The 23,340-nt window shown below is 37.6% G+C and overlaps 3 protein-coding genes across 3 annotated transcripts; all 3 read left to right on the top strand.

Moving 5' to 3' along the window:
* The first annotated feature begins 867 nt into the window (after window positions 1-867).
* poglut2 (protein O-glucosyltransferase 2) lies at window positions 868-11,604 on the top strand. Its single transcript, XM_053328381.1, has 10 exons — window positions 868-1,361; window positions 4,302-4,507; window positions 4,733-4,938; window positions 6,623-6,700; window positions 6,870-7,042; window positions 8,118-8,355; window positions 9,038-9,247; window positions 9,521-9,610; window positions 9,884-9,988; window positions 11,436-11,604. Exons 1-10 carry the CDS (start codon window positions 1,165-1,167, stop codon window positions 11,451-11,453), a joined length of 1,521 nt encoding a protein of 506 aa, XP_053184356.1. The 5' UTR covers window positions 868-1,164; the 3' UTR covers window positions 11,454-11,604.
* Window positions 11,605-12,286: 682 nt separating this feature from the next.
* tex30 (testis expressed 30) lies at window positions 12,287-14,644 on the top strand. The gene is made up of 5 exons (XM_053328872.1): window positions 12,287-12,309; window positions 13,160-13,396; window positions 13,515-13,566; window positions 13,978-14,192; window positions 14,468-14,644. The coding sequence occupies exons 1-5, from the start codon at window positions 12,292-12,294 to the stop codon at window positions 14,633-14,635; spliced, it is 690 nt and encodes a 229-aa protein (XP_053184847.1). The 5' UTR covers window positions 12,287-12,291; the 3' UTR covers window positions 14,636-14,644.
* A 1,315-nt stretch (window positions 14,645-15,959) lies between these two features.
* nepro (nucleolus and neural progenitor protein) lies at window positions 15,960-19,033 on the top strand. The gene is made up of 9 exons (XM_053328821.1): window positions 15,960-16,050; window positions 16,224-16,378; window positions 16,495-16,583; window positions 16,958-17,086; window positions 17,239-17,316; window positions 17,510-17,805; window positions 17,984-18,042; window positions 18,133-18,347; window positions 18,441-19,033. The coding sequence occupies exons 1-9, from the start codon at window positions 15,966-15,968 to the stop codon at window positions 18,739-18,741; spliced, it is 1,407 nt and encodes a 468-aa protein (XP_053184796.1). The 5' UTR covers window positions 15,960-15,965; the 3' UTR covers window positions 18,742-19,033.
* The last annotated feature ends 4,307 nt before the right edge of the window (window positions 19,034-23,340 follow it).

Genomic DNA, 23,340 nt, shown 5'->3' with positions numbered 1-23,340 from the left:
CCTTTCAGGACGTCAGCATCATCGACCATTTCAGCCAGTAGACAGATGATTCCTTACATCAAGCAGGTCTGAAAGTGCAGCATTTTTTTTATTTTTTTTTATTAATATATTACCTGATTTATCACCATGAGAAGCCTACTCAGCAAATTATCATCTCACAAGAAAAATGTATTTCACAAAAATATTACCATAATAATGATAATATACCAATTAAGTACATCTTACCAAATATTATTTTTCATCCACCTGGTTGGTTGAGCCAGCTGCTGGATGAATCGGTCTTCTTCTAACTCAAGAAACCTCAAGGTTGTTATGTTTTTGCCTGGAAAGGAGGATCAGTTTTAGAGAATTTAAATCCATTACTGTTGTACATTCCCCCTCTCACAGTCAAATTATGATACTGCACTTGGGTTTAAGTATTTCAAGTATTTCAATTTCATATATCAATATAGTGTCTAGTAGGGAAGAGAGTATGTGGGAGAGGAAGAGAATTTTATCAATAAAAAAAAAAAGCCACATAATAAACTAAAATTAAAACACATACAATCCATGCTAAATTCTTATTCACTGTACACACAACTTTTACTTCCAAAAAGTAAAAAGTCTCCTAAAAATCCAAAAGCTGAGCCACATGGATTTTAGAAATTACATTTATTTGACTAAGGTGTTTATTTATTATTATTTTTTTTAAGTATATTTCTTTTTTAATAAGAAAAAAGAAAAAGGAGCAGCTTTTTCTTCCGGAGCTCATTCAACCAATCACTTCGCTGCACCGGCGACCAATCAGAAAGCCTCATCGCGCTCACTGATCCCGCCCCCTACCCATTCACCAGATAGTTGAGGGGAGAAACAAGATTTTTGGTGGGAGTAGCTAACGGTAAGAGCTTTAATCACTGAACACGCACAAAAAAAAAAAAAAAAATCACAAAAATGAGGTGTGTACATTAGCCACATACACGCCACTGGCAATGCCGCTGTTCAATTCTGCCTCACCAAATGGAAACTGGACTGTCTAACCCTCAAAACGTCACCTTAAAGACTTCTCTGCATCCTCTTGTGGTAATATGGACATTTATTTTAAAAACAAAATTAATGGCAAGTTTAGATAGTGAAGCTCTGTAGGAAGACGAGTAAACAGAAAGTCGACACTGGCCGAGGACAATCATGTTGCTGCTTCGGCTATCTTCGTGGCTGCTGCTGCTCGTCTGTCTGGATCCGTTCAGACATGAAGTCCCAGGGGCTTTGGCCAGCTCGGTACCCAGCGATGCCAAAACTTTAGTGTGGGGACCCGGACTGGAGACAGACATCGTCCTACCTGCTCGGTTTTTCTACATACAGGCGGTGGATGAGTCGGGGAGAAAGTAAGTATCGTCAGGCCTGCTATGGCCGGGTTTCCAGCTGCAACAACCTGTGAAATTTAATTGGCAAGCAGTGCTGCTTTCACGTGCTCCACGTAACTTTGTATTATGCCAGGGGCTCAAGCACCCCACAATTTGATCTCAACACCCCTAAAAATAAATAAATAATCATTTTTTCCTAAGAATTATTTTATACAACTTTAATTATTTTGGGAACCTGCCTGTTAGAGATGGGACAAACAATTATGCTACAGGTTCAAATTGTTTTATTTTGACGGGTTCAATGACCTTTGGATAGTTCTGTCATTAATATTGTCTTTCCCTCAGGGTTCATTAACTATCTCAGGGTCCTTATTAGGTTATTCTGAACCATTATTATTATACACTATAGTAGACCACTCTACTATGTATTAATATTTCTTGTTGTAATTTCTGTTATCCAGTGAAATGAGTCATTTAGCAGGTGGTTTGAACACTTGCAGGGCATTGTATGTCAAATTGTCATTAGGAGCTGAGCCCCCCTAAAGGTCTGATCCTAGAATTGACCCTGTATTATAATCTTATAATGTGGTAATATTGGTCAGTTTGAGCAAAATAGATTATACTTTCACACACATAATATCAATTAATTTACTGTGTACTAATGTTAATAGTTTCAAGGAATGATTGTGCAAGAGATAGACATAACTTGTGTCTATTATTATTATTTTAGAGTCTGTTATGATTATTTTTGTCTCCACGTTGCCTTCAGTGTTTGTTTTGCTAAAGAAAATATGTTGGATAGGAGTCTGTACAACTTAAAAGCTCGGATGTCTAATTATCCTAGTAAATAATTATTGTACTCAAATGTGACCCAAGTTGCACTTTTTCTAATGCAATTCCAGGACATGTATTTTTTCAGATGTCTCACTTGTAAAGTGACAGACAGTTGAAAAACATAGCCTCCTTCTAATTTTGTTAATAATGGTCAAATGTACTATATTTCTATTAGCACCACAATATTGTATAGGTAAGTAGGTAGGTGCTTTATTAATCCCCACGGGGCAAAGTTCTTCATCACAGCAGTAATAGCAATAGCATAGAATAACACAATAATGATACTAATTAAAATAAGGGTAGCAATATGAATAGTGATAAAATAAACAATAACTTCTACAGGATTGAAATATGCAAATGTGGAAATGTACAAAAGCTGTTTAAGAGCTGAGTGTGCAAAAGAGCAGATGTCCAGGTACATGGGGGAGGGGGCAGGTTGAGTTATAGAGGCTGAATGTGCTCCTCTCTGTCTGGTCACAGGGTCAGGAGGTGGATGAGTGGTGTTGTCCCTTAAGGTCAGCAGTTTGACCACATTCTCTGGGTCCAGGTTGGCCCTCAGGTTACAACACCGCCTTCCTCAGAAGTCTGTGTATCCTGTTAGAGTCTACAGTGAATGACTACAAATGAAGGACAATGTAGTAAATCTTTCAAACACATGAGCTGTAGTATGAAAGTTGAAACGTGAAACTAGTTACTGGTGAGGGAGCAGACATGAAAGTTTGTGCCTCAGGTAGAAACATGTGAACCAACCTCCTATGACCCCTTTCATCAAAAAGCTCCCATGGGCCCGATAAAGGTGTCAGTAGGTGTCACTTTCACACATGTTCTGTGTCTCTAGATAGCTATCAGTTTCTCAGCTCTATTCATGCCTGGCCTACTACAAAACACAACATTATTGTTGTCTGCTGGTACAGATACTAACAGGCCCATGAAATGACATCTGCAGCATCCTGTCTGGAAAGCACAACTTGTTACATTTAATTACAATGTAGTTACAATGTAGGTATGAAAGCAGCAGTATGATTGTTTTAGCACATTTATTCTGAAATTCTGAAAAGGTTAAAGCACAGATTTTGAAGGTGAGAGTTTGAGGGTGCTTCACATCCATATTAGGTGAAGAGTAATTTAAGATGTTAAAGATATAAATAATGAAACGTAGGGTTTTGTTTTTTAAAGCCAAACAGTGGAAAGTACCTAACTGATTGGGTCAGACATCTGACCTTATTCCAAGTGTTCCACTTTCTGGAGACCAGACTGGAAGTCAACTCCCCCAAAACAAACAAAAAGTGGAAATGGCTGGAGCACAGGCCTGAGAGATAGAATCACCATGTATTGAACCAAAACCACATTATGATGTAATTACTCTCTGTCCTCAAAAAATTGTGGCACTGTGTATAATGGATCTTAACACTCTAAAAGGTCTCAAAAACCTATTTTCCCAATCAGCTTCTTACTATGAGTGATGGATTTCTACATTGGGACAATAAGTTGGGACAATTGTGTTTATTTCACATGGTAGATTAGATTTCTATATTTATGTTATATGTCCTTGCTTTTGTCACTGCTTTGATGTGGATGGAGCTCAGTTGGAAAAAGATGGTGTCATGTGTTTTGGTACAACAATCAGAGCAGGGCAACATTTGAAAACAATCTGTGAATCGAAACAAAACCCACACAGTCAAGATGAAGGAGATTAGAAGAGTTTTTGAGTGTTCGACTTGTAGTTCGACTGAAGTTTGATTGATGCTTATACACATACATAATTAATGTCACATAGAAATACTTTCACAGGCTTCAAAGCTGAAAGTCAGCACTTATCACATCTGTTTTATATCAATTCAAATGTCCTTGAACTCAGAGCCAACACATGTCAATTCAAGTATTATGGTCCTACAGTTTTAAATTCAGAATGAACTTAAGATAGTCACCTCTGACATTTGTAACACTGTTTGATTACAAATGCCAGCCTCTTACAAAATTATTATAAAATATTACAGTATTGATTTTTTTTTTCTTTCAGTTAAAATTCTAGCCTATATGTCCATCAAACCACATTTTCATCTACATTTCATCTTAAGTGGTCTTTTCACATTTTACTAATCTTCAAATCTTTTCTCCCTCTCACAGCTTAACATCATCACCCGGTGAGAAAACCTTTGAAGTGAAGATTGTGTCTCCATCGGAGCAGTTCACCAGGATCTGGATCCAGGTTCTGGACCGTCTTGATGGGTCCTTCTTGGTTCGCTACAGAATGTATGCCACCTACACGGACCTTCACATCCAAATTCTGCTCAATAACAAACACGTTGCCAAGTCACCGTACATCTTGAAAGGTAGAATATAATCCAAACTGCCTGCTAGTTTTTTTTTGGGATGAAAAGACATCAATTAACTTAGTCCTTTGAATACCCACACATAATATGTGTAATATTAATAATAATAACATATGTGTTAATAACATTAAGAGAAGTGACATTTGTTCCCTGCTTATCCTCTAAACCTGCATGTTAACCTGCTGTGTTTTTTCTAGTTACAGACTGTGTATTTGTCCTTTACAGGCCCAGTATACCATGAGGGCTGTGACTGTCCCCAGCACAGCAGCTCCCTATGGGAGGCCCACATGCACTGTCCTCAGTCCTTTCCTCAGATTGACAGGGATCTGTCTTTTTACACCAGTGTTGACCCAGATCGCAACGCTGAGGAGATCCCACAGCGGTTTGGACAGCGACAAAGCCTCTGTCACTACACTATCAAAGACAACAAGGTACCTCAGAGGGGGATTAACATTACACCAGGAACACCAGATAGAATACCACAGCCGAGTGGAGCTTGTATTTAACATGAAACTGTGAACGTACAAACCACAACAAAGTTTTAATCATTTGTGATGTTTCCCAGAACATCTTTCCCTTCATATTTTCAGGTTTCGATGATTATGAGATATGTTGGACCATTGCTGATCAACAGATCAAAGCTGTCAGTATCAGACAGTGCGTGAAGACTTATCTAATGTTTAATTTTCATTTTTGTCAACATAGGCATACGTGTGAAACAGGGTTTATACTACATGGCAGGAAAGACTAATGAAATGATTTGATCAGGGTTGGCAGCTCTTAATGGCAGCATGTTTTCAGTGTATGTTTTTCACCCTTTAGACATTAGTGCAGCTGTTGAGTAATTCCCCCTGAAGCAAACTGGTCAGTATCAAACTGATCTACCAACAATCTTATATATCGGTCTAACTGTAGCTTAAACGGTGAGAGAACCAAACTGCCTCCACAATGAACTCTAACTACTGACTATAGTTTGATGTAATACAAAAGTAACTTCTTAAAAATTCCTCAGATTCTCTTTCAAAGTGTGGTATTTATTTAGGCTGAGCAGCAAGTAGGGTTATGTGACAACAAAGTAAGGCAGGAGAGCCCGAGGCTATGTAAAACACCTGTAAGAAAAATGTATCAACCAGGTGTTCAAGGTTACAGTCATCTCATTCAACAACACTGTGGAAGTCAATCCAGGTTGCTGTAACAGTGATATGTATAAAAAGCTATTCACACAGTGCTAACATTACCTGCTAACATCCAGTAAGTTGTCAGTTGTCAGTGATTAACAGTCACATTGTAATCCACACATAATGTTTTCAGACAGGTTGAATATCTTCTTACAAAGTCATTTAGGTACAAAATCCTGTTTTGATGTATTATTCTGTGGAGGGATACACTGTGCTTCTTACTAGTGATGAAGGAAAATTAGTCATTGCTCAAGTTATATATTATTAAAACTAAATTATTATTATTATTATTATTATTTCACTAAATTATAACTTCCCACAGACTGATGTATTTTAAAACATTTCAAGTCAACATTCATAATGCTTCACTGTGCTGCAACTGGACTGCATGTACACATTACATACAGATGGTTTTTCATGTAGCTTTTCATTCCCTTTAGGCAAGGCAAGGCAAGGCAGTTTTATTTATATTGCGCATTTCATATACAATGGCAACTCAATGTGCTTTACATAAAACAGAAAAACATGTAATTTGAGAAACATTAAAACATACAATTAACCCCCCCCACACACACACACACCCTCTCCATAATAAAAACAAAGTACAGAAAAATAGAAAGACATAAATAAAATGCTAGAATAGAGCATTAAATCTAAGATTGCAGCATAAAATAATAATTAGCTTTAAAATCATTAAAAGGACAAAGAGTGCAAATGAAAGATTAAAATGTAAAGTGCTTTAAAAGAGCTCAATCATAAGCACAAGAGAAGAGAAGTGTTTTTAATTTAAAAAGGTTCACAGTTGGGGCTGATTTCAGTTCTGTTGGTAGTTTGTTCCTTTAGTTTGAACTCTGGGCTCAACTATCTGACCTGAGTCAGTAGATCTCAGAGCTCTACTGGGTTTATATTCTACTAACATGTCTACGTTGTCCTTTAGGTCTACGTTAAAACATTTGGTGAGCACGTAGGTTTCAGGATCTTTATGGATGCCATCCTCCTGTCACTCAGCAGAAAGGTAAGCTGTTTTTTAAACTACATTTCTAATACTGACACATGTTGGATCTTTTAACAGCACATCTAATAAGAAGGGGTTTTTTTTACCGCTTTTTCTTGGGTGACTGGACATTTTAGAGGTGCATACTCCTTTTCCCTCCACATGGTGTCTTTCTGTCTTTCATGTCCAGGTGCAGCTCCCTGATATGGAGTTTTTTGTTAACCTGGGTGACTGGCCATTGGAGAAGAGGAAACCCACACAGATGATTCATCCTATCTTCTCTTGGTGTGGCTCTAACAATACCAGAGATATTGTCATGCCCACTTATGACCTGACAGAGTCTGTCCTTGAGACCATGGGAAGGTAAGATCATGTATCCATAACACCAAATGTTCAGCAATTTTGTATTTAACTAAACTATTTGTCGGCTCTTGTGCAGAATGAATCTTACTTAGTTTGCACAAGAGTTTGGAGATTTAGCAACATCACTATTTTTCTTACAAGAGTCTGCAGAGTGCATCCAATGTTTAACTAATCCACCAAACTGACTGAATCCTGGACACTCTTAAAGTGTTACCCCGTTGAAAAATCACTTTCAAGTATCAAACACTGCCTACAGGCTTGAAAATTGGCTGTAAAAGGTTTGTAGCTTGTTTCTTTGTGGAGAACGGGAGCCAGCCAACCAGATTCTCTGCTAAAAATGCACAAGTCAAAGTGTAGAAGCATATTAAGCTGCAGGATTATGAGTAGGTGTGAAAAAGCCTTTTTGCCTGAATGCATTCCTTCAAAGCACTGCAGTGTGAATATTAATTTAGTTTAACGTGTCCACCGGATTGAGTTTGAAATGTGAGGTGATCCTTGTCGTATGATCCATGACAGGCCCCGCTTCCCTCAGCAGATGACAGTGGGGACAAGTGGGCCTGTGTAAACAGACAGCACCATGACACTGTCACACTGCAGACTGAATAATTCAACAGAAATAAAAACTGTCAGGAAGCTTATTATTTCCTCATCTCACCTCTCAGCTTGTAAAAAGTGATGGTTCATGCATTTTATGCACTGCAAAACAGCTTATGTGGATGTGACAGCAAAATATTTTTGCCAGAAAATGTTATTTTATATCCAAACTGAGTGAGCAAAACAGTTTTCCATAGCAAGTATGTATCGACTTGCCCTGCAGAAACTCACTGTGTAATGAGTGAAGCTCTGGTGAGTGTGCCTTTGTGTCTGTATTTGCTCATCTCTCTATGACAAAACTATGTTTAAATTACAACAGTGAACTTGTGAAGCAGTTTTTCATAAAGGAAAAAGCAATATGTGGGCTCCAGGGTAAAGGTAAATGTAATTTATGAGCAATGCAACAACAATTACAGTACAAGGTCAGAACTTTATGTGACTTTATATTTGACATTTAACATATTGTCCATCCGATCAACAGAGTAAGCCTCGATATGATGTCAGTCCAGGCCAATTCAGGCCCACCATGGCCAGAGAAGAATGCTACAGCCTTCTGGAGAGGGCGGGATAGTCGACAGGAGCGCCTGGAGCTGGTCAAGCTTTCCAGGGCTCACCCCAACATGATTGATGCTGCTTTTACCAACTTCTTTTTTTTCAAACATGACGAGAGCCTCTACGGGCCGCTGGTCAAACATGTGTCTTTCTTTGACTTCTTCAAGGTGAGGCTGGTGTCTAATTTAAATGAAATATGAAATGTCTAAAAAAAAAGTATTTAATTATATTATCAAATTGTGGTGCCTTTAAAGCTTCATTAAGTGATATTTTGGATGATCTCCTTGAAAGAAATTTGTAATAATGAGGAGCTGCAAGTATAGCTATACCCCTTAACAGGAATATTTCCAGCCCCTTTACAGCTTTTCAGCTAATTGTTTTACAGCCAAAAGAAGGTATGTCCAGCCAACAAACCCAGGCAAGCTTAGTGTAGCATAAAAAAGTAGAGAGCTGAAGTAACCTGGTGAGGTGAGAAAAGAGAAGTGTGTAACAAGCTTCAGACCCAGGTGTTGTTCTCAGGAAATGATGGACCAACCAAGTGTGTAAAGGCCAGTGACTAGTACTATATTGATGTACATTAGCTCAGCGGCCAGAAACACATCTCCAGTGGAATGTGTGAAAAAAGAAAAATTTGCTTTCCAACAGGTTGGACATAACTTGATAAGCCATTGTATGAAAAACAATTGAATAACAATCTGCATCAGAAATCATACTCATGTATTCTGATAAATGTGTCACTTCTTCATTTTATTTATAAAACCAATCTCTTTTCATTCTACCTGGCAATATTAAGTGTTTTTTTAACATTATTTTAATTACATTTTTATTTCTGTTCATCTCCACCATCAGTACAAGTACCAAATAAACATCGATGGCACTGTGGCAGCGTATCGTTTGCCGTACCTTCTGGCAGGAGACAGCGTCGTGTTAAAGCAGGATTCTGGTTACTACGAGCATTTCTACAACGAGCTCCAGCCGTGGGAGCACTACATCCCCATCAAGGCGGACCTCGGAGACCTGCTGGAAAAAATCCAGTGGGCTCGTGACCATGATGAAGAGGTGATGATGACTAGATGATGATGATGGTGATGATGTAGGGGTATTTATAAAGAGTGTCACTCACTGCTTTTTGGTAATCTTATTTGACTCAGTCATATTCAGATGAATGTGTTGGGGACACAATAGGTGGATATTTAGTGTGTGTGTGTTTACCTCTATAAAAAGTAACATACAGTAAATAACTTTTTGCTATTTTGTCAGAATGAAGTATATTTTCTTTTGTCTGTGTGGATGAAAAAAATAACTCCAGTTGCTTTGACTTTTGTCTTTCAGGCAAAGAAAATTGCACTGGCGGGTCAGCAGTTTGCCCGTAATCACCTTATGGGAGACAAGATATTTTGTTATTACTACAAACTTTTCCAGGTAACATTCCTACAGTTGCTCAGTTATAATAATTGATCTATTGAACACTAAAGGTAAAAATCTTTATCACCATGCCTGAAACAACTGCCATCATGACTCTTACACTTACTCTGTAGTTACAAACTGTAATTCCATTGTGACACAATATGAAACCCTCCCTGATATAAACATATGTATTGAATTTCCACTGTATTACATGAATTACATTATTCTGTTGTTATCAGGAAGCTGTCTGTCACATTCCTGTCTGTAATGTAGACTTTCCTCTTGTAGGAATACGCCAAACTCCAGGTGACAGAGCCAAAGATTCGTGAGGGCATGGAGCTCGTAGAACAGCCAGCTGACGACCTGTTTCCATGTTTCTGCCACAGGACGCAGGTAAGGGCACCAGTAAGATTACATTTCACCAGACTGACTGTGGTGTTGGTTTACCTCACCTCAGCTTACAACATAACATCAGTAACACCAGAGTCTAGACCCAGTTATGTCAATGAGACTTGGCGAGACCTGTCAACAAGCTGGATGGCTAAATTTTACTTGGAGTTTTTACTGAATAGTCCAAAATGTTTAGTAAAAAACGATTCATAAAAGAAGAAGAAAAAACTCTTCTTTTGTGTTTTGATGCTTTGATACACCTTTTTTTGTGTAGTATTTCTCTATTAGGTTACAGACATCTTTTAACCACAGAGTTAATTTTTTAAAATAAAATATGATGAAATATGACCATGAAGAGTTTAACTTTAAAGAATGGAAGCTATCATGAACTTCATGATCTAAGAGTTTTGACAGGAAGACACGTGCTAAAATTTAGAGGACTCCATATCCCCTGTATGAGCATCCAACCAGTTAATTCATGAGATGGAGACATACATGTAATATTGTGTAATAGTCTGCACTGTCTCCAACTACACAGAACTACACACTGAATAGTTTCTTTCCTAAATATAGTGTAATAATGTGTGCTGTGTTCTGTATTAGGTCTCTTTCACACTAAACATTTAGACTTTTTATCGTAGGAAACGCACACATGTTACTAATAACATTAACAATGGCTCCCTTCTTCATATAAATGTTCCAGTAATCCATGACAGTGTGACTGTGAGCCAGCATGCACTACACCGGGACCCTGAAACTGAAAGTGGGATTCAGCCAACATTAATTTTATTATTCACGCCTGTGCTTTTCCTACTGTGAATGCCAGAATGTCTTTTGTGAAAGATGCCTACAATAATTTGTATTATGTCGAGTGATGCAATGAGTTTTTCAGTAGCCTGCTCTGTGATACAGACACCTGCTAATTTGCACATGATTGACGAGGTTGTGTTGGCAAAGGAAAAAGAAAAGAAAACTTGTTTAAAGACACACCTTAATCTTCAGTGTGTGGCTCCCTCTGGTGTGTTTAGAGGTGCCACTGCATCTTCCTAAATTCAAAACCTGGTTATAAGGCGTGCAGGCAGCCAAAAGTGAGGTTTAGGTATAATCAGGCAATGTAAGTAAAAACACTTGTGTGGGTGTATGTAGGAGTTTTAAATATTATTAAGGTAAACTGAAAAGCTTGACATATTCCTTCATTAGACTTTTTTTTCTGTGCATGAGATTTTAATTTGATAAGTAGTGAAAATAGTTTGAATGAGTGATAGTTCAGACCAAACTGTTGTACAAACTGCTCTTAAGGAATTTTACACATATGTTTTAATTTATATGTGTTGTAAACTCTGCACATTCATCACACGTTTCTTCTCACACACTAAAGTTAATGGTGTGTTATGAAAGCTGGCACATTTTCCTTCTGATCCTAACACGAATGTTTCTGTTTGGTTTTCAGGCAAAGGATGAACTTTGATTCAACTGTCATCCAGTTTCAGAGCAATCCTCCATATCTGATATATTGCCAAATAATAAAGTGTGAATAAGTTGTATGAATGTTTTGACAGGGATCTAAATTTTACATGTTCTCTCATTTTTAAAATAAATACTTTTTTTCTATGTTTGAAGTGATTGTTGTTTTCTTTTTGTATAAACTGTCTCTTACTCCTTCATACACTGTTTTATATACATATGCAAAGTCCGATCAGATTTAAAGTGCTATTGAACAGGGTTTTATTGTCTTTCATGCAATATAGATTCAGGCTTAAGGATCTCTATCTGTGTATGTCCAACCTGCATTGTCAACAAGCAGCTGACCTGCTGAAGATTCCTCGTGCAGAGCAAAGAAACCCTGTCAGCTCCATGTTTGCTGCTCTGTAGAAAATGACCTGTAGCCAGAGGCCTCTGTTGGTTATTATTGCTGGTAGCCAGTGGTGGAAGAAGTATCCAGATTATTTACTTAAGTAAAAGTAGAAATATTGTTGTCTAAAAACAATTAGAAAAGAAAGAAAAGCAGAATGCATTATTTTCTAGAAAATCTTAATCTAACTATTATTTACTATAAGTGACAAATAAATGTAGTAAGCACAATATTTCCCTCTGAAATGTTGTGAAGTAAAAGTACAAAGTAGCATAAAATTAAAATATTCTAGTAAAGTGCTTTAAATGTGTACTTGAGTATGTACTTACTTGCATTACACCATTGCCGTAGCAGATAGGCCTAGTAAAGCTGCAATGAGGACCCCGAAACACTAGAGGTCAGTCATTCATAGTTGTGTTCTGCTCTTTGGATATCAGACAAGGAACAGCTCGAGATGGACAAGTTTTGTGAGGTAAATGCCGAGCTAGTAACTGAGCCTTTAATATACGATAAGAGCAGAAACTTTATATAAGTAGCAGTCTGAGCGGAGAGTGGTTTAAGCACCTCTAATTATTAAAAGGTGAAAATCATAGAGTGCATGTAAACCACCTGAGATTCTGCAGTGAAGAAGACAGCTAACTAACATTAACTGAGTGGCGTTCATGTTGTGCCAGAATAATCGAAAAAATGAATTCTCGCCTGGGATAATTCACTTGAACGCATACTCATGTCGTTATTATTCACTTAATATTTTGACCTATAATTTTAATCCTGCACACCAGAGGTAAATTGTGTGTCATGTCTCACATGTACTTGTACTTTATTCCAAATTTTTATGAATTTGTCAATACATTCGTTCCTAATGACCATATTATTGTTTTATGTTCCTGTTTTAATGAATGCTGTTTAAAAATGCCAATGAATTGGAGCTCTGGTTCACAGCACCTCATATTTCATATAACCCTAATTTAAAGTTAAAACAGCATCAAGGGTGTAGGATAATTTTGAAGGGTGTATGGAAATGTATAAAAGCAATTTGTATTAAATACAAGTAATATGCAAATTAAATGTAATCTTCCTAAAATGACAATAATAACATTTTTATTTTTGTTGTCTTTGTGAACTGGTAGTATTTTTAGGAGAAACTACGTAATATTTTTAACCCTAACCCTAACCCTCTAACCCTAACCCTAACCCATTTCTTACAGTAATTTATTACCCAGTCGGTAGTCCTTGTGTGTTAAATTTGTTGGTAGGGTGAGAGTTAAATATCTCAGAACCGTCCTAGGTCATGTGTTTAGTTACTGATCACTGACTTTCAGGACAGAGTGAAGGTGCCATTTGGGACAAAGCATCTGGATGCCGCCCTGTGCACCCCTGCCTCCGTGGAACATCCTCTCACAGCCGTCATACTCACTCATGGTGCTGGAGGAGACATGAACTTCAAACATCTGGTTTCTCTGGCTCACGCTCTGGCCTCAAATGGCTTCCTCTGTCTCCGTTTTACATGCAAAGGTTTAAACCTGGCTTATAGAGTGAAGGCTTACCATGCTGTGTGGGTAAGCATATTCATTCATTCAAGAAAGACAGCTGTCACACATGTAACCATACAAACTGTAAAGCACAAATACATTTTGTTGTTTTCAGTAACCTACTACACATGTTTTTTTCTCCTAGAACTACTTAAAATCTCTGCAGAAGTTTACCATAAAGCACATATTCATTGGAGGTAAGCAGCAATAGCAGGCTTACTGTAATTCACATGAAATAGATACATGTGTCACATATACTGTTCATTTACATACAAGTTAAACAGTGGTTTCTGTGTGTGTATGAATTTGCTTTACAAGAGAATAACTACATCCATAACTAGTTTTTTCCACATTAGTAATTTAAAAAGACCACTTACAAATGAGACTGAACAAGCAAGTTGTGAATGAAAAGTTAAATAAACACACACATACATTTTAAAAGAAAATTAAAAAAAAAAATCACAATGGGTAAACTACAGTTTTGAAAACTAAATGCACAAGCAATGACATTAAAGGTTTTAAAATGACCACGTATATGGATGAAATATCAACACTGTGCATGTAAAATAAACTGTTTGTCTCTTGAACACTCTGCGACCTCTCCTCAGGCAGGTCAATGGGATGTCGTGCTGCTGCGGCTGTAGCCAGGCAACTGAGCGATGAATCAGAGGATGCTGTTCAGGGTGTGATCTCCCTGTCGTTTCCCCTGCACCCCCCAGAACAGACAGATGCACATCGACAGCGGAGTGAAGATCTTAGGGGGCTGCCCGAACACATGCCACTGCTGTTTGTATCCGGCACAGAGGACAACATGTGTGACAGAGTGAGAAGTGCTGGGGGCTCTTTCATTAATGTATTTCTGTCTTCAGCAGTCATGAGCTGCTTATAAAATGCTGAAATCGTCAGTTGCATGTATTATTTTCTTTCTTTAATGAAACTTTTGTTGTGATCACAAAGTCAAATTTGATATTATTTTGTATAATTTGATCATTATCTTGCCATCTGAGTTGTGCCTCATCCCAGCATGTGAAATGAATGCCTTTTTGTTTTATTGTTGACATTTGTCATACAAATGATTTTGCTTTTTGTCTTTTTTAGGGCCTTTTTGATGGGATGATAAAAGAAATGAAGGCTCAAGCCGAGGTTTTCTGGCTAAATGGAGGCAGCCATGGGCTGAAGGTGAAGGGAAGGTCGGAGGAGTCGGTGTTGGATGAAGTGAACTTACAAGTCATCACCTGGATGCGTAAATTGAGAGAGATAGACTGATTTATGATTAAAGATTAGATTTTGATTTTCTTTGTGTTGTTTTGTTCTACTAGTTAAATAAAGAATATTCTTTTACTCAATGAGGTTAAGTTGCTTTTTTTTATTCAATTCAACACTCCCTAAAATGAAAATTAACTATTAAAACTGTAAAAGCTTGTGATTTGTTTTTGTTTTTTAGATAGATCCTCATCCCCCTAATGTTCATTTATATTTATATTCTTTTATATTTACATTCACTCTTCTTTGTATTTGTCACATGTACCCATAATGTATACTTTTTTGTACGCTATGTACAAAGATGCAACCCACTAAACTCGTTGCTGTCCTTTATGTGACCAAAGATCCAACATTATTGCATTTAGCAAAGAGTTTAAACAATACATGTATTCAGTGCAACAGGTCTGTGTATCTTATTGTCATTCGATTTACTTTTTGCATTGAATAACAAAAAACAAATTGTCATTTGATTTTCGTTTTAAAATACAAAAGGTTCAATTTAAATATGAGCTGTTTTTCTTTTTCTGGTCAAAAAGGGATGATCAGAAATTTAAAAATGGTTTGTTTTTCTTTTTATATTTAGGATAGTAAAAAATAAAATCACTGGCAAACAAATCCTGTCCATGCCAGGGAAAAGTAGTTTAAACTACTTTTACTTTTTAAAATTATAATTATTGTCAACAAATCCTCCATTTATGAAGTTGATAATGATAATGATCCATTTATTCAGTGTCACATTCACATTGACTATTGTATGATCCAGGAGAATTTTTTATAGAATATGATGAATACAGCAACACGTTTGAATGCATGTACATTTGCAAATGCGTGTCATCAGCTGCACAAAAATGTAAAAAATGATTCATTTTAGTTCCCATTTCTTATACTGTGGGTCACATTAGGAAAAGTCCAGCTAAAAAGAAATGTGTTACAGTGTTTTTACAGCTTTTTAAATGGGAAGAAATTGGTCAAATTTGACCCTGAATAGTATGTAAGGGTTAAATGTGCCAGATTGTACTACTGTTGAAATGTACTGTACCATACAGTACAGACAGTGATTTCTAATTTTGTGTCCACCCCATCATATCAATGAGGTGAGCCTAATTAACAGAAACTCCTCTCTGTATGATTAAATATAGTTCATATAGTTCTTTTACATTTACATTTACTCTTCTTTATATTTGTTACATGTACGCATGATGTATGCTGGTTTGTAAATGTTCATTAATAAACTCGCTGCTGTCCCTTTAAGACACAGACTCTGACGTTTAAACTTACTCAAAAGCCGATTGGCTAGCGTACTTCCTTGTTTTTAGCGGAGCAACAGAGAGGCATGGCAGGAGAACCGTGGAATAGAGTAAACCTCCCCTTCCCCAGCGCTGTTTCTACTGTCCGTATACATTTTACCCACAAAACAGGTATGATGCATTGCTCATGTGCTACTTAGCTGAACATGTTGACTTTGTTTCGTGGTGTTTGAGCACTAAAAACACTGTAAATGTCGCCTGCTGCAACCCACGTGGGAGAGGGAACTTGGATGAAACTTTTTTGTCAGTATCTTAATGTTTGAATGGTGTTGCTGTTTTCCCAGATGTAAATGTGAAAGCCCTTTTGGTGGAAAACGAGAAGGTCCTCAAGCTTATTCACAGTGAGCTTCTTCAAACAGAGATAAGGGTTCTCTACGAGCTGCTGTACATCCTTAATAACAGCTATAGAGGCAACAAGACGTTCAAAGGCTTAAAGCAGGTGAGGAGTGTGGAGAAAGGTAATACAGCTGACCACTGCAGGACGTGTGATAGTGGATCTGTTTTAATCCTGGTGATGGGAAACATGTCACCTATCCACTTTTACCTTTCTTACAGGTTGAACAATGCATAAACAGACTGAAGAACATGAAGTTCGATGTTGCTCTTCAGGAACTGATAGATCTGTGTCCCAATAGGATTCAAAGGTAGGTAGAAAGGTTTGACTTTGCAGTTTATGACATTCACTTGTGGGACTTCATCAGGCTTCAATTAGATGATACAGATCAGATAAAGTATGTTGTTATGAGCTCAGGCTCCAATCTTTCACATCAGTTTGGGACAGATGTAGTTGGTTAGACTTGTCCTGAATTTAAGACATTATAAATGTACAATTAAAAGAAAGAAAATGTTCTATTCTATTGGTGCCTTATCTTCAAAATGATTTGGTATTTAATAAAAAAAGTGTGTATTCTCATATGTGACAGAGTCAGTAACTCTTATCCAGAAACATTCCCTGACAAGATTATCTGTTTATTAGCTATAATGGTGTGTGTGTGTGTGTGTGTGTTTGTGTTTTTAGAGAACTGAGCATCAAGGCTGGTGAGTGTGATGTCCCCAGTCAACCCATGCTGGAGTGGCTCTGTCTCAAAGTGCTGGGAGCTGCAAACCTAATGAGCTGCACCATGAATCGCTGCAGTAGAGCTTTTGTGTATCCTTTCCAGTGATGGCACTAATTGATTAAAAATCACCGAAGATCTAATAATTTTTTTGCACATGTGGATTTCTTTGTCTGACTTAAACTTGATAGTTTTGGTCTTCTTGATGCCACGTAACAGGTTTGTCCTTTAACATTTGCATCAGACTCACTAAGCAGCAGATGAAATGGGAGGAGTTTGTTATCTTGAATGTGGTGATAACCAGCTTGCTCAGTCGACTCTGGTGAGTGCTCATTGCCATTTTCGTCTAAAACACCTTATACTATAAATGTGAGTGAAAGCTGAATTATGACTCTGTATGTTGGCTCCAAACTGCTGTAAGATTATTTTTTTTTTACTTATTTGAAGTAGATAGATTTGTGTTGTTAAGAAACAGCTTCTGCAGTCTAAATCCACCTGTCTTTCTGCTCCATCAGGGTGATTTTCCGTGGGGTCCTGGCCAGTCTGTCAACTCTGTATCAGCAGCTCCTGGAGTTCCTTAGAGAAGTAGCCCGCCTGCAGCCCATGCCCTACCTTAAAGACTTCTCCCTGCCACAAGATATGGCTCAGTTCCTGGGTCCCTCTCTTGCAATACTATTGACCAAACGGCTAACACAAAATCCCCATGCCAAAGACCGCAAGACGCAGCAGAGGAAGAACCCTTCTTTTACAGTCAATAAGCAGCAACAGGCAAGGAAGGTTAAAGAAGACCTTGGTGTTGCGATTGAAAGAGGTGAGGAGCTTTTGTATTTACATTTTAATGCAAGGTTGCTTTTGTGATTGGTTTCTTCATCAAATCCAATTCTTTCCTCTTTCTTCTTTTTCTCTTTCTTTCATCTCATTTACCTGTCAGAGTAAAGCATTCATTAAGCATTTACCTTACAGATGTTTTTGTTTGTTTGTTTTTTCAGATATGGTTCATGATGCTGACATGAAGCCTTTTTTGAAGATTTTCAGGAATTTTACAGAGGTACGTGAGTGAATCCTATGAATTACTATATGTATATTTATTACCAAGTGTTGTTACCTCACTAATGATTACATAATTTTGGTACCCAAGGGCAAGTCTGTCCCACAGGAATCACACAAAGCTGAGAAGAAAAAAATGTTCAAGAAACAAGTAAGAGAAGCTGCTACTTTCACAGACATGGCGACACATCTCGAAGAAATGAGCCTGTGGTGCAAATCCCAAAAGATGGAAAAGGAAAAACGCCTTTTATCCTACATGCGTTTAAAGTGCCAACGGATGAAATGCCTCGAGGCTGCAGGTTACAAGTAAGAACAACAAAAATATAGAGTTGTTTGGGGAAAAATGAACACTGTGCAATACTGACTGTGCATGTTTTTATCATTTGTCCTCATTCTCAGTGTCCAGCGGAAATTGCGGACCTTCAGAGAAGAGGCTTGCAAGGCTTTCTCTCCTCAAGGGTCAGTGCCAAACACCTGTCGGCCTTCTGCTCCAACGAGGAGAAATGTTCACTTGAGGACTCGTTTTCAGTCACTCAGGAGGCGATTGAAGTCTCGTACAGTCAGCGTTGGCATCAAAAAGAAACAGATTAAGAGACAAAGGAAAATGACTGAGTTATCAGTGTCTGGAGCTTCAGAAGACAACCAAACAAGCAAGACTATAGATGACATAGATGATATTTTTGCCTCTGCTGGTTTGTGACACTACTGAATTATACACATCCAAGAAAACACTGAGTTCAATGTGTGACACATTCTTCTGTTTTAAAAAGGGAACATGTATGGAATATAATGAATTACTATATGAGAACTGATGAGTGTATGTCATATGAGTGAACATTTTACAAGTCTTGAACACCTGCACCTGCAGATTCACAGTATGCTACTAGACTTGATACAAAGATGACACCTTGTTTTACTGATCTCTTTTGGTTTTAAACTTCTGTTCACAAGGCATCACAACGGGAATGTTGGGATTTGCCAATTTAAGAACTCCATCAGCAGAGGTCAGGAAAAAAGCAAAAGAGACTTTAACTGGTTACATTTAAAGCTGATTTTTTGGGACATTTTTCCTTTTAATGGCTAGGATAATAGAGTCAGAGAGAGAAGTATGATGTGCAACTAAAATATCTGACTTGAATTAAACTGGTGATGTGGTATCCCAAGATTATGAAATAAAACAGTGGGGTGATGTAACAGTTTAAATGGAGAAACTTCAGGGTAGAGTAAATCATGAACATGTTCTGCTCCTGACAATTACCCCTTGCTCTGAGAATGAAAAGACCATTGAATGCTTTTTGTACAAATAAACCTTCAAAGCCCTGTCACACATGCAGTCATTGATGCTTTTCATAGTGACAGCAGAGGGAGATGGGGAACAGCATGCAATAAAGTGCCTTCGCCTTAGTTGAAACCGTTGATGTTGCAGTTATGTGGCATGTTTCTTCACCAGTACACTACGGGTGCACTTTTCTGCCAGCTGCAGCACCCACAAGATGGAATGTGCTTACTAGAGAATTAATAACCATCTGCTTCCTCTTTCTTAAGACAGCAGTGTAACTTTTTCCAATGCATGCTGAAGTAAAACTATGAGATACTGCAGATTAGCTCATGTGAAGTTGTAAAGAAGATAGATAACACTATAAATGTCTTGGTTTGACAACAAATTGGGAAAACAGAGCAGCTTGTTTTAGGTCTCTGGTGGCAGTTGTGGCTCCACCTGGTGGAGTTGAGACATTAATGCACTCAATGGTTGTGTGCATTCTCTGACAATATAAAATGAATGTCTCAACCCTGTAAATTGTAATTCCACAGACAGCATCAGTGTGAGAAATTGAATTGAATTGAATGTGTGCCTACAGAGACTGTGAGTGCTGATATGAACAGAAAACTTGCTAGCATTGGCATGCATTAGTTGGTGAAGTGGCCTCAGCTCTCCAGACTTTGAAGTATTGTAAAAGATCCGTGAAAGCACAAGTGCCAACACGTCGAAACCATGCAGGTGTCTGGCTGACCACAGAGGCCCTCATTGAGTGGAGGCTGTGCACCAAATTAGAATCTAAGGGATACGTTTTGTTTCAGTCCATAGTTTTTTTGCCTGCTAGCTTCTCATCCTCTGCCAAGGAAGACTCTGTGATCCCATCTAGACAAATACAACGGTGCCATTTCCTTCCCCCTTGCTGAGTCTGGCTTAAGTTATAGTCTGACATCAGCCCTCCAGCTATATATATGTGCATATAAACCTGCAGATTCCTGATTCCTGTGCTTTCTGGGATTTATCTAAACCGATTAGTCATAGGTGAACTTTTGTACCCCCCTGCAGTGACTGAGAGGACAAGACTTGTATCTGCATTGTGCATACATGGGAAGCCACAGCCAGTTTTTTTTCTCTGCTGGAAGTTTGAGTGATGCAATCCGTAACATGATTTGTACACTTGATGGGATGTACAATATAATGGGCGAATGAATGAGTTGATATACAGTACATACCAGCAAGACATTTTGTCCAATATTATATTATTACTCACCTGAAGTGTGCACAGTTTAATCAACATGTGCTACACTGAACTACAAACTTTTTCTAATGATCATATTAAAAAAAAGAACATACATGACACATTTTTCTGTTATCTAGCAAATCTTTATCTAAGTAGAAGGGAAAGCACCATATATTAAATTAACCTACCTTGTACTGACTATGAACTAGTATAGTTGATATTTTAAATGCAGTACAAAAATGAATACTTTGACCTGACTATTTTAATGTATGAACACACAATAAAGGACATAAACTCAATAAAGCATGAAGTAACAGAAATATAGCAGTGTTTTCTTTGCAGACTGTACATCACACCTATACAAAGTTTGGGAATGTGTATGTAAATCTGGTGAGGTGATTTATGATGCTTGTCTTCTCTTGGCTACAGCCACTTATTGAAACTTAAGAAGAAGTCTACAGTTTGTTGCCAGTAATTAGTAATATGATAAAATGTTGAAATGTAGTTGTCAGTAATTATAGCAAACTTGCTCACTGCCCACTTACAGGATTGGTTGGCCAATTTCTGCAATAACTCCACTCTGTTTTAGGTGTATCATTATCTAACAGAGACAGCAATTCGTCAACACCATCTGCTGCCTTAGTTTAGAGTAGTGAGGCCACATACTGTGAGACATGCTGCCTGTCTATTCCTGTCAGCCAATGGGGATTTATTAGCACATCATTTTAAATAGATGGATCCACATGGTTGGGTTTAGTACAGAAATTGTACACATTTTTGTTGGTTCCTAAGGATTTGTGTGAATGTATCAGTTTAGGCCTGCGGGCATCAGTATGACCTAAAAGAAGAAAAGGTTTGCACACTCAATATCCTGTTCCTCAGTCTATTTTCTTCCCACCTTAATAGCAGTAGGGGAATAGAGCATAAACAGTTACAGGCCTAAGCTTTTTCTATATGGAATTGCTTGTATGTCTCTCTAATGCTCTCGTTTTTCTGAGGGGAACTTTTTGGTCTTTATTCTCAATACTCTACCACAGGTGTAAGAAATCCATCACACTATTACATGCACAGGGACAAAAAAAGAAAAAAAAGCAAAGTGGAGCCATACAGGCCAAGCTGGTGCATTGAACACATGGTATCACTCATTACACAGCCTACTCACTCATAATTCAGTGATCTAAAACGTAAAATTGGACTGAAGGTGTGGAGAAAGTTGCGGAACAACTTGAGAGAAAGTACAAGGTCAAAATGGGTTGAGGGAGACACTGTATATAAATGATTGGGCGACTACAACTTTCTTTTTATCAATATGCTTCAATGTCTCCACTTTGCTGCTTTTAAGTTACTCAGTTATACGTCAAGCAATAGATGAAATAATATCTTGCTTGCTTTTAAATACTATAGTTAAGAGACAGTGGTATATTTTGCCCTCTGGTTCTTCTTTGATTAATATCTTCAAATCCCCCATTCACAGAGGGGAAATATCTTCAGTCCTTTAACAATATATTTCCACAAGAATGTGTTTTATGTTGTTTGAATGCCCTTGTCCAAGAATATATATTGGAAAAAACCTCTGGAGCTTTTTAAAATCCAGAACATTATGTGCCCTTCATTAGTACCATACACTAGAGGGGCTGCGATCAGAAACAAATCTATATACGCTGTTCCCAAGATGCGATTAAAATGGTAAGAAAATGAGGTGAAGAAAAGCATGTTGGGACCTTTGTGTACTTTTTCATGTTGGTTACATTGGTCTGTGGAAAAGTGTTAGCCATAATCTGTTGGGAGAGTGCTTATATGATAACTTTCTGCTCAAATGCATAAATGTGACCTAAAAAAAGCCCCCAGTTGTATCATTACCATCCATACATTTATTATCTGTACTTACTTATTCTTATCCAGGGCCATGGAGAGCACTATTACTGCACTGCAATACATAAATACAAATCCACTGACTATTCTGTAGCATATGAAGACACGAAGAAGCTCCATTTTAAAGAAGCTTCATTTAAAAACCAGACTATTTGTCTTGTTGTAATCAGAGTTAGATATACTGTGTTGCCAAAATAATGTCAGTGTTGTCAGGCAAAAAACAACTGACAGGCTTTTGTCTATTCATTCAGACAGTAAATGGGTTGAATTACATGGTGTTCTCTTTCTGTCTTTCATACTATATATTTTGTGAATATACTTGACACATACAATTCTGAAATTCACCAGTCCTGATTATCAGCTGTAAAAGCTGGATTGTGATGGTTTGGTCTGAATATTTTTGAGCATTTGTACTACATAAAAGCACATGCTGTTTTATTGGCATTTGTGAAATTGGACCCAGAGGAGTCTTACACACATTATTAAAGTTAATGTTTAACCAAAGATGAAAGTTCATCTGTTTAGCTATCATTCCCTAGCTGTTAAAAGGCCATACTTTTTATTTTACATTAAGGCAGTTTACTACAAATTATCTGTACTCCGAGGTATAATATGAGAAGTACATTCTTGAGGAAACCTTCTGCTGAGTAATACATCACAATAAACAGTAGCTTAAGTTTGCACACATACTGTATCTGCCAAAGTTGTACTGACCAGTGGCTACCTCAAACTCTTAACTGAAGGAGATAAGAGGTGTACATTCAGTTAATCAACCACAGATAAGAGCAATTCAAAGAGCTTCTTATTGGCTTGATTCACCAGTCACAAGTAAGACAAAATAAGTGTACACAACAAACAGTAAAACAATTTGAGGCTAATGCACAGAAGAAATATAATTATATACATTTTAAAATGATATTGGATAATAAAAC

This window comes from Scomber japonicus, chromosome 11, assembly GCF_027409825.1.
Source record: "Scomber japonicus isolate fScoJap1 chromosome 11, fScoJap1.pri, whole genome shotgun sequence".
In the NCBI taxonomy this organism is placed as follows: Eukaryota; Metazoa; Chordata; class Actinopteri; order Scombriformes; family Scombridae; genus Scomber; species Scomber japonicus.
The sequence above is the reverse complement of the archived record's forward strand: the minus strand, read 5'-3'. Positions and strand labels throughout refer to the sequence as shown.

Coding starts and splice junctions, on each gene's coding strand:
- poglut2 (XM_053328381.1), top strand. CDS start 1,165: ATGTTGCTGCTTCGGCTATCTTCGTGGCTGCTGCTGCTCGTCTGTCTG. Junction 6,701..6,869: donor TCCTGTCACTCAGCAGAAAG/GTAAGCTGTTTT, acceptor TTTCATGTCCAG/GTGCAGCTCCCTGATATGGA. Junction 8,356..9,037: donor CTTTCTTTGACTTCTTCAAG/GTGAGGCTGGTG, acceptor CTCCACCATCAG/TACAAGTACCAAATAAACAT.
- tex30 (XM_053328872.1), top strand. Junction 13,567..13,977: donor AAAGCACATATTCATTGGAG/GTAAGCAGCAAT, acceptor ACCTCTCCTCAG/GCAGGTCAATGGGATGTCGT. Junction 14,193..14,467: donor AGGACAACATGTGTGACAGA/GTGAGAAGTGCT, acceptor TGTCTTTTTTAG/GGCCTTTTTGATGGGATGAT.
- nepro (XM_053328821.1), top strand. CDS start 15,966: ATGGCAGGAGAACCGTGGAATAGAGTAAACCTCCCCTTCCCCAGCGCT. Junction 16,051..16,223: donor ACATTTTACCCACAAAACAG/GTATGATGCATT, acceptor CTGTTTTCCCAG/ATGTAAATGTGAAAGCCCTT. Junction 16,379..16,494: donor CGTTCAAAGGCTTAAAGCAG/GTGAGGAGTGTG, acceptor CCTTTCTTACAG/GTTGAACAATGCATAAACAG.